The sequence below is a fragment of the Sarcophilus harrisii genome, chromosome 5, assembly GCF_902635505.1.
Source record: "Sarcophilus harrisii chromosome 5, mSarHar1.11, whole genome shotgun sequence".
In the NCBI taxonomy this organism is placed as follows: domain Eukaryota; kingdom Metazoa; phylum Chordata; class Mammalia; order Dasyuromorphia; family Dasyuridae; genus Sarcophilus; species Sarcophilus harrisii.
The window spans coordinates 89,617,927-89,627,967 of NC_045430.1; the positions used below are offsets into that span (position 1 = coordinate 89,617,927).

At 42.6% G+C, this 10,041-nt stretch overlaps 1 protein-coding gene across 1 annotated transcript; it reads left to right on the plus strand.

Moving 5' to 3' along the window:
* Positions 1 to 925: 925 nt before the first annotated feature.
* KRT3 (keratin 3) lies at positions 926 to 8,994 on the plus strand. Its single transcript, XM_012551748.2, has 9 exons — positions 926 to 1,516; positions 2,655 to 2,875; positions 3,189 to 3,249; positions 3,733 to 3,828; positions 4,826 to 4,990; positions 6,446 to 6,571; positions 7,132 to 7,352; positions 7,654 to 7,688; positions 8,645 to 8,994. The coding sequence occupies exons 1-9, from the start codon at positions 926 to 928 to the stop codon at positions 8,992 to 8,994; spliced, it is 1,866 nt and encodes a 621-aa protein (XP_012407202.2).
* Positions 8,995 to 10,041: the final 1,047 nt, after the last annotated feature.

Genomic DNA, 10,041 nt, shown 5'->3' on the forward strand with positions numbered 1-10,041 from the left:
TTTGAAAGGAATTTGGGGATCCCATGAGGCTGAAATGAAGAGACAGCTTTCCAGGCATAGAGAATGGAAACAAAAGATGAAACAATGAGGTGGAGAATGGTAAACAGTGACTGAAACAGTGCACTTGAGGAGGAATCAATGTGAAGTTAATTGAGAAAAACAGATGGGAATCAGATTATGAAGTAAAGAGTATTTCTCTGAGTTAGGTATCAGAGCAATTCCAGCTTTACTTTTTATTGCCTGTGTCGTTCTGGGCATGCATAAAATGAGAGGATTGGTTAAGAGTAACATTTCTTCCAACTTTAGATCTTGTGATCTGGGACCTGTGCTCTCTCCTCCCTCGGGGTCTCTCTCCTCCCTCATCCCCAAGAAGCCCAAACAGGGCTTTGCACACGTGACCCTTGAGGGGACCAAGCTCCAAACTCAGATCACCCCTCTCCTCTCTCTCCCCCCTCCCCCCCATCTTGCCAAATGCTGCTCTGGCTGGCTCCATCAGGGCCCCAGGGCGGCTGACATACACAGAGATGGCTTCTTGAATAGCCTGACGTGGATGAGTATGTCTTCTGGGCCCTGAAGAGACAAAGCCCAAGAGATGGCCTTGCCCGAGCGTGGGGCAGCCCTGGGAGTCACCATCTCCTCCACCCGCTCCAGGCAACCCTGTCACCTTAACACTTTTACCATTTCAGATTATTTTCAAGGTGTGTTTGGGAGTTTGGAACAAACTTATTGCCTCCCAGGCAAACCCAGCCCATGAATATTTGGGATTAATTATCTCTCCCTCATTTGAGCCTAACAACCTCCCCAAATGTATATAAAGGGATTTGTGTTGCAGAAGTCTTCAGTTCTCTTTCTCTCTGACTATCTGCCTGTCAGTATTACTGCTCTTCCTGCCTCGCTGCTTTCCTTGCCATCCAATCTATTTACCATGAACAGACAAGTCTGCAAGACCTCAGGTGGAGGGAGCCACGGCTTCTCTGGCCGCTCTGCCGTGGTCTCTGGCAGCAGCCGCATGAGCTGCGTGGCCCGCACAGGGCGCTCTGGCGGAGGAGCCTGTGGGGCCCGTAGTGGGGCCGGTGGCTTTGGCAGCCAAAGTCTCTACAACCTGGGTGGCAACAGGAGCATCTCCTACAGCGTGGCTGGTGGTTCCAGGGGTGGAGCCTTCGGCTTTGGTGGTGGACGCAGCAGCTGTGGAGGAGGCTTTGGAGGAGCTGGTGGCTTTGGAGGTGGCTTTGGAGGTGGCTTTGGAGGTGGCTTTGGAGGAGCTGGTGGCTTTGGAGGGGCTGCTGGTTATGGTGGGCTAGGTGGCTTTGGTGGCCCCGGTGGCTTTGGTGGCCCTGGTGGCCCTGGTGGTTTTGGACCTGGTGGCTTCCCTGGTGGGATCCAGGAAGTGACTGTGAACCAGAGCCTTCTGCAACCCCTCAATGTGGAGATAGACCCTCAGATTGGTGCTGTGAGGAGCCAGGAGAGGGAGCAGATCAAGACCCTCAACAACAAATTCGCCTCCTTCATTGACAAGGTGACACTTTGACCCAGATTTCTTTTTCCTAGTCCTTAATGTGAGGGACTTTTGCCTAGCATTCAGGGAACTGGTTCTGGTACATTTCTATACCAGAAATTCTGGGTAGCAAGAGTAGGGGGAGTGACAGAATAATTAGAGGGGAAGTGGTTGAATTCATATAATCATAGGATTCAGATCTGGAGGGGCCTTAAAGTTCATGTATAGATTTTTTTATTTTACAGATAAGGAAAGAGAAAAAGTGACTTGTTCAGGATCACTTAGATATTCAGGATTTGAACTGAAATCTTACTCCAAATCTGGCATTCTTTCCTTATTTATGACCAATGGTCTTGCTGGATCAAGGTGTGTGTGTGTGTGTTAGATGCACAATCAGGTGAAGAGCAGAAGTTAGATAAACAATGTTCTGGTGAAATCTGACCTGTATCAAAATTGTTCCATAAGGGGAAAACCTTAAATATGCAGTATATCTTAAACCTAATATTTTTCTCCTTGTTAATGATTAGCTTTTGGTGATGTGGATATTTTAGAGTTGGTTTTGTCAGAGGTTTGCCAGAGGGAGACCTGGTATTTCAAAGACTCTTCTGGGGCCAATGTGATTTGACCTCTCCCAGGGTCTGAGTGGAAACAGGGTTTGCCTTCCCCAATATAACATGTCAATCTGCAGACACACCCTCATCAAGAGTTTTCAAAGAACTCTGAGAATGAAGTGTGTGTATTTTAACACAGTCTGGTAAATTTTTGCTAATGAATCACAGAGTTCCCAGGGTTGGCAAAGATTTAATTCATCCATCCTTCCGCCTCTGAGCAGAACTGATTTTCATATTGTAGCAAGAACACTGAGTTTGCCTTAAGAAGACTTGGGTTCAATTTTGACTGTCGCTTATAAATCGTTACTTACCTCCCCTCAGTTTCATTGACTCTATCTAAGACAAAATGGTTGAACTAAACAATTTCTATGATGCCTTCCAATTTCAAAAAAGACCTGGAATTTTCTCTGCCTGCCCAGTATAGACAAGAGTCCTGGACTTGTGGAATTGCCCAGGCTAAAGATTCCAAGTCTTTCTGCTGGGGAAGTTTCTTTCTTCTCTCCCATTGCGACTGGTAACCTGAGGTTATTTCTCCTCATGCTTTGCAGGTGCGGTTTCTGGAGCAGCAGAACAAGGTTCTGGAGACCAAATGGAACTTGCTCCAGCAGCAAGGTGTCAACTCTGTCACAGGCACTAATAATCTTGATCCTCTCTTTGAGAGCTACATCAGCAACCTTCGGAGGACTCTGGATGGGCTCCAGGGAGAGAGAGGAAAATTAGATGGAGAGCTGAGGAGCATGCAAGAACTGGTGGAAGACTTCAAGAGGAAGTGAGTGCCCCACACCAGGAGCTTCTTCTCCTGATGGTTTAGCAGCAAGGTATTGATCAGAGTCAGGATTTGAATTCAAGTCTTCTTAGTCCAAATCTACTGTTCTTTTTATATAGCATAGTGCCACCTTTCCCTGATTCTCTGAGAAGACTTAAGCTGAGTCTGTATTTCCCCCTCTGCAAAATATAGATGGTAATACTTGCAAGACCTAACTCATAGGGATGTTACGAGATTACTTTTGGAACTTTAAACTGCTATGTAAATGTGTTATTATTATGCTAAACACAATCCTGTTTCTCTTTCATCCCTACAGATATGAAGATGAAATCAACAAACGTACAGCTGCTGAAAATGAGTTTGTGACACTTAAAAAGGTAAATGAGGAACATGCTTTATAATTAAAAAAAAAAGAGCAAAAAAAAAAAAAAAAGCTGAGTGAGAAAGGCATGAGATTCCTAGATCCTGAGTCATAGGCTTTGTGTGTGTGTGTGTGTATGTGTGTGTGCACATGTGTGTATGAGAGAGAGAGAGAGAGAGAGAGAGAGAGAGAGAGAGAGAGAGAGAGATACTGAGGGGTAAGGACATCTCTCTCAATTCCTTCCCCATTACACAACTGGAGAATTAGTTAGAAAACCTGGTATGTTCCCTTCTCCAAGGTCAAGGATTTCATTAATTTCTTGGTCTGTAAGAAGTCCCCTGCCTCTGATCAAGGTACCCTTGACAGGTCACTAAAAGAAATAAGAGTCTCTTATATTCAATCCTTCCACAACTAATTCTCATCCTTTTTGATGAATTTACAATTCATTGGCTAAGTAGTATTATAAATGGGTCCTTATTGTGATTCTTTTTTTCTCCAGGATGTGGATGCTGCCTACATGAACAAGGTGGAGCTTCAGAGCCGGGTGGACAGCCTGGTTGATGAAGTCAACTTCATTAGGGCTCTCTATGAAGCGGTAAGGATGCTTCCTGTTTTCTGAAGTAGAGTACCTTCAGATACCTTGGAATCTTTAGAGGTCTTTTCAGATCTGTGTTGGGGAGTCTGCAGAGTACTCCCATGCTATCATTGCTCCAACTTCTTTGTCACTGAATCCTGATCTTAAATCTGAGATAGGAAATAACAGGAACCGAGGCACTCAAATCCCCACTTGCTTATTTTTCACTCTCAATTAAGTGCCCAATTTGTATTGAACAAGTATATGCTTGGCTCTGGGGGTATTGGCTACAATGTTCACCCCACTAGGAGTTTACTATTCATGCAATAAGCATTTATTAAACACTGACTATGTGCTAGGTCTGCTTATAGACACAAAGACAAAAAATTAAATAGCTACTTTCCTTAATAAAGTTACTTTTTTTTGGAGAGATAAGATATAAATATAAATATAAAATTAAAACCCATCAGCAACATATAAATTAAGGAATAAGTAGAGTTTACTAGATTGTATGATCCATGAAGGTAGGAAGTAGATTTTAGCTAAATTCTGTATGTCTCTCCCACATTAAAAAAATGTCTCTGTACACAATAGGTGCTTAATGTCTGCTCATGGAATTGTTGGAGCTAATTTTGTCCAGGAATTTGAAAATGAAAGGGATCAATATGGATTGGAGTAGTCTCAGAAAGCTTTATAGAGGCTAAACCATGAACAATGAACAAGACTGGAAAAAATAGGAAGAAAAGGGAAAGATATTCCAGGACCAGAGGAGCTCAGAGGTCTTTGTTCTTTCTGTGAAATGGGCCTCAGGGAAATCAGGTTGTGTAGGTTTAGCAGAAATGTAGAAATTTGATGGCAAGTCTGCTAACAAGAATGGACTCCCTCCTGGTTGCATGTAAGTTTCCCTAGGATGAAGGAGGACTCTGAAGTGTGAGCTGGAGTTCTTGGAGAAGAGAGCTTCTATCCCACACCAATTTCAGAACCTCAGTGATTGAGCAGGATAATTTCTGTCCTACAGGAACTGAACCAGATGCAGACTCACGTGAGCGACACTTCTGTCATTCTCTCTATGGACAACAACCGCTCTCTTGACCTGAATAGCATCATTGTTGAGGTCCAAGCACAGTATGAAGAGATGGTTGAGAGGAGCAAGGCAGAGGCCAATGAACTGTACCAGACTAAGGTAAGTGTCAGGAATCTGTCTCAGGAGACCATTTACAGTCTAACCTAAGGTTCTGCAAATAATTTATCTTTTTGGGGAGAAGTTCCCCTTCCTTGATCTCTAATGTTTTCATACTATTGCCCATCAATTCCTGAAGTACACCTCCACCCCAATTCCCCTTGTTTGGTGGCAAGTATTTGCCTTTTACAGGGAAAGATGCATCTTTTCCTGGTTATACTGCACATAAATGACTTTAGAATTCCATGAAGCTTTATCAGAGTGAAAAAATTTCTTTATCCTGCAGCTTAGAATGAGTATAGAGCACAGATTCTTTTTTCTTTTTTTATTAAAGCTTTTTGTTTTTCAAAATATATCCGTAGATAATTCTGCAACATTAGCTCTTGCAAAGCCTTGTGTTCCAATTTTTTCCCCTTATCCCACCTCCCTCCCTAGATGGCAAGTAGGACAATATATGTTAAACATGGTAGAAATATATGTTAAATCCAACATATGCATATATATTTAATTATCTTGCTGTACAAGAAAAATAAAATCAAACCAGAAAAGAAAATGACGAAGAAAATAAAATTCAAGAAAACAATAATAAAAAGAGTGAGAATACTATGTTGTGAACCACACTCAATTCCCATAGTCCTCTCTCTGGATGTAGGTGGCTTTTTTGAGCACAAGACCATTGGAACTGGTCTGAATCATCTCACTGTTGAAGAGAGCCACGTCCATTAGAATTGATCATCATATAATATTGCTGTTGGATACAATGATCTTCTGGTTCTGCTCATTTTACTTAGCATCAGTTCATGCAAGTTACTCCAAGCCTCTCTGAAATCATCCTGCTTATCTTTTCTTATAGAACAATAATGTTCCATAGTATTCACATACCATGACTTATTCAACCATTCTCCATTTTCAATTTCTTGCCACTACAAAAAGGACTTCCATAAACATTTTTGTACATGTAGTTCCCTTTCTCTCCTTTAAGATAGAGCACAGATTCTTAACTCAGGATTCATGGACAGATTTCAGAGAATGTGTAAACTTGGATGGGAAAAATGCATCTTTATTTTTTATTAATTTTGAATTGAAATTTAGCATTTTCTTTAATTATAAATGTAGGCAATCATAAGGGATTCCCTCAATCTGTCAAAGGAGTCCAAGGTACAAAAAAGGGTGAGAATCATGGTAGAGAGGATCTTGTGTGCATGAAACAAAGGAGAAGGGAGAAAGTGGGGGAAAAATGACAAGGTTATTTGATAGAGATAGGAAAGCTGGACACTCTCAGCAGTTTTGCTTGCCTTTGTCATCAAAGTTATACATACTCAGGAACATATGTGCAAAAAATAAAGGCAAAATGGACCTCCCTGGCTCAGGTACTTCTCCACTGGCCAGCATGTGGTCCAGTACAAAGACATGTCCCTTCCTGAAACTCAATACAACATCTACTCTTCTTGTCTCTAGCTAGGAGAACTGCAAACCAAGGCTGGCAGGCATGGTGATGACTTGAAAAGCACCAAGAGTGAGATCATGGAACTCAACAGAATGATCCAAAGGCTTCGGGCTGAGATTGAGAATATCAAGAAACAGGTGGGTCAGAGTCTAGTTAGATGTTGGAGTCCATGATCCTAGAATGAAAGAAGCCTCCAGAGGCCTTCTCATTCAAATTCCTGGCTTGTCCAATAATTCTAGATGTTTTCTTCTCAAACATCTTTCAAAAAACAAAGGAAAGAGCAACTAACAAAATGGCACAGAAATAGTGGTGATATTGGCATTTATATTGCTATCTCCAGATTCTCCATCTCAATCTCTCTCAGTCTCTTGGTTTTTGTCTCTTCCTCCCTCTCTCTCTCTCTATCTGTATCTGTCTCTCTTCCTATCTCTCTGTGTCTCTATCACTCTCTGTCTCTCTCTGTTTCTCTTTTTCTATCTCTTTCTCTCCCCACTTTGTCTGTCTCTCTGTGTCTGTCTGTCTCTCTTTTTGCCTTTCTTTGTCTCAGTCTCTCTCTGTCTCTCTGTCTTTATCTTTTTCTTCTGTCTCTCTTGACAATAGAGGCATTCGGATTTAAATTTCAAGTTTCTTCAAGTACCTTAAATTGGGATATAATTCCCATTCTGATGATCTTTTCACCTGTGTCCTCTCCTTTTAGAATGTCAACCTGCAGGCAGCTATAGCTGAAGCTGAGCAGCGTGGGGAACTGGCACTCAAGGATGCCCAGGCCAAACTCCAGGGATTGCAGACTGCCCTGCAACAGGCCAAGGATGACTTGGCCCGCCTGTTGAGGGACTACCAGGACCTGATGAATGTAAAATTGGCCCTGGATGTTGAGATTGCCACCTATAGGAAACTGCTGGAGGGAGAGGAGTACAGGTGGGTAATCTTCTCTGGACCCTAAACTCACTGATTAAAAATATTAGGGAGTAGCTGCTTGAACAAGGAGGCTCAACTGTTAGATAAACCTTGCAAAGAAGCTTTGATCTTTGTTAACTTCCTCTCTCTTTTCAAGTTAGCCTTTGCCCACTCTCAATCATTAGTCCCCAAGGATTGATTTGCGAAATTCTTGAATTCAGCTTGGGCTCCCAATAATGGTGTGGTATTTTTCATCCTGGCCTTGAAATTTAAAGATATTTGCTATATAATTGAATCATCTTTTTTCTGCTTCTCCTTATAGGATGTCTGGAGAGTTCCAGAACCCTGTGAGCATCTGTAAGTAGCCAAAATTAGGATAAAATGGACAGTAATTCTAAATTCTTTATTATCTATTAATGAAGGGGAGCAATGGAAACCCAAAATTCATTTCTAGAAGAATGCATGCCATTCTGGAGACATAAAATTGATTTTCTAAAGCCAGGGAAAGGAGTTTCATGAAGTATTAAATGTATTTGTTCCTACCTCTCAAATGAGATAATATATTAAAAACAATTGGCAAAATTTAAAGCACTATGTTATCCTCACCTGCAAAATGAAAGAGTTGGGTTAGATGATCTTTGAGGTCCTTTCCCTGGCTTTCTCTGATCCCTAGCACATAGTCTGCTGCTTGTCTCAGGGGCAGGCTGAACTGGAGTTAGAGAGATTCCAGCCTGGGGTTAAAGCTTTTTGTTGGGTAAAGTCACATACCAAAGATGAAGAACTAGATGGTTCTGGAATTTAATTATTAGATAATTCATTGTAGTTTAACAATATGGAAATGAATTAATTATAAAATTATTCCCCCATATGAAGGCATCAAGTACTAATTGTAAATGGCCATTATATCATTAAGTAGCATCATAAGATTTAATCCTGGATGGGACCTTAGAAAGTACAACTTAACCTTCTTATCTTGCAAATGGCAAAACTGAAGCCAAGGGAAGTTAAATTATTTGTCTAATGGCACATAGCAGTAAGAGATAACTGGGATTTGACTCTAGACTTTCCGATTCAGTACTCTCATTTATATCACAGTACTATTAGCTAAAAATAAAACTAAGTAGTGTAGGAGTAGTAAGAGCAGCAGCAGCAATAATAACAATAATAATAAAGATAAAGATGATAATGGTGGTGGTGATAGTGGTGATGAGAAAGGTTATGTCCCCTGGCTTGTCAAGGCTGCATGGGATCTTTGGGTGAGCCCTACCTGCAATGACCTTGACCTTCAATTGTCTTCCTCTCTCCCTCTGCAGCTGTGGTCAGCAGTAGCACCTCTACCTCGGTGTCCGGCGGTGGCTACGGAGGTGGCTACGGTGGTGGCCGAGCGGGCGGCAGCGGCTTCGGCGGCGGTAGTGGCTTCGGCGGCGGCAGCGGCAGCGGTTTCGGCGGCGGCAGTAGCTTCGGCGGCGGCAGCAGCTTCGGCGGCGGCAGCGGCAGCGGCTTTGGCGGCGGCAGCGGCAGCGGCAAAGGCCTCGGCTCTGGAGGGCGCTCCGGAGTCAGCCGGGGTGGGATCAGCTCCGGCAGCACCCTCGGGGGCAGCAGCAGCAGCAGCAGCAGCTCGGTCAAGTACTCTCAGTCATCCGGCCAGCGCTCCTCCAGATAAGCACCCTGGCCAGCTCCGCCGCCCCTTTAACCTGGGCGCTCTGCCTCCAGCAATTCCCTTCCAGTCCATCCGCGTGCTCCTTGGTTGTGGCTCATCTTGATTACGCCTCCCACCCCACCCCGAAGTCGAGAGGGCACTGTTGCTCTTCTGTATATAAAATACAAACTCCCCCTTTGGCCCACCTATTCTGTCTCCAATAAACTGCATTGTGTTTCACATCAGCTTTCTGAGTTTGCTTCTTATTTATTCTCTCCTTCTAGAGCTCCTTCCAACATTTCCCACCTGGGGCTACTCTATTAACAGTCTTCATTTCTTGGACGTCTTCTATCTTTAAATCCCTTTCCTTATATCATTGACAATATTATTCTTCTAGCACCATTGTAGGGACCTTGCTCTTTTCTGCCTAGGTTATGTATGCATTTCTGTCAACATGTATTTCTAATACCCTTAGGCTAACCCTGATACTCTGGGATAATTGGAGCAACATAGTATGGCTCAAACATCTGCATTTGAACCATGGATCTACTATTTAACATTGATGTGACCTTGAGCAAACAAGTCTCTGGGTCTCAGTTTCTTCATTTTAAAACTGAAGGCATTGAACTAGTTGGTCTCCATGGTTGCCACCAGCCCTTACTTCTATGAACTCATGACTGAAGAGTCAGCTGTCTACTTTTCCAGTTTCCCTCTCTGAGGAAACTTTAGGGGGGAAAAACATCTGTGGGCTTAGAGCACTTGTGGACTCTGGTGGGCCTGGTATCAGGCAGGTGTGACATGAACATTTAATAAAACTAAAAATTTTATTTTACTATTATAGCTTTTTATTTACAAGTTATATGCATGAGTAATTTTTCAGCATTGACAATTGCAAAACCTTTTGTTTCAACTTTTTCCCTCCTTCCCTCCACCCCTTTCCCCAGATGGTAGGTTGACCAATACATGCTAACTATGTTAAGGTATAAGTTAAATACAATATATGTATACATGTCCAAACAGTTATTTTGCTGTATAAAAAGACTTTGAAATAGTGTACAATTAGCCTGTGAA

Bases quoted from the DNA above. Each gene is read 5' to 3' on its own strand.
- KRT3 (XM_012551748.2), top strand. From the start codon at position 926: ATGAACAGACAAGTCTGCAAGACCTCAGGTGGAGGGAGCCACGGCTTC. The intron at 4,991-6,445 runs GTAAGTGTCAGG...TCTTGTCTCTAG, and splicing joins ATGAACTGTACCAGACTAAG to CTAGGAGAACTGCAAACCAA. The intron at 6,572-7,131 runs GTGGGTCAGAGT...CTCTCCTTTTAG, and splicing joins TTGAGAATATCAAGAAACAG to AATGTCAACCTGCAGGCAGC.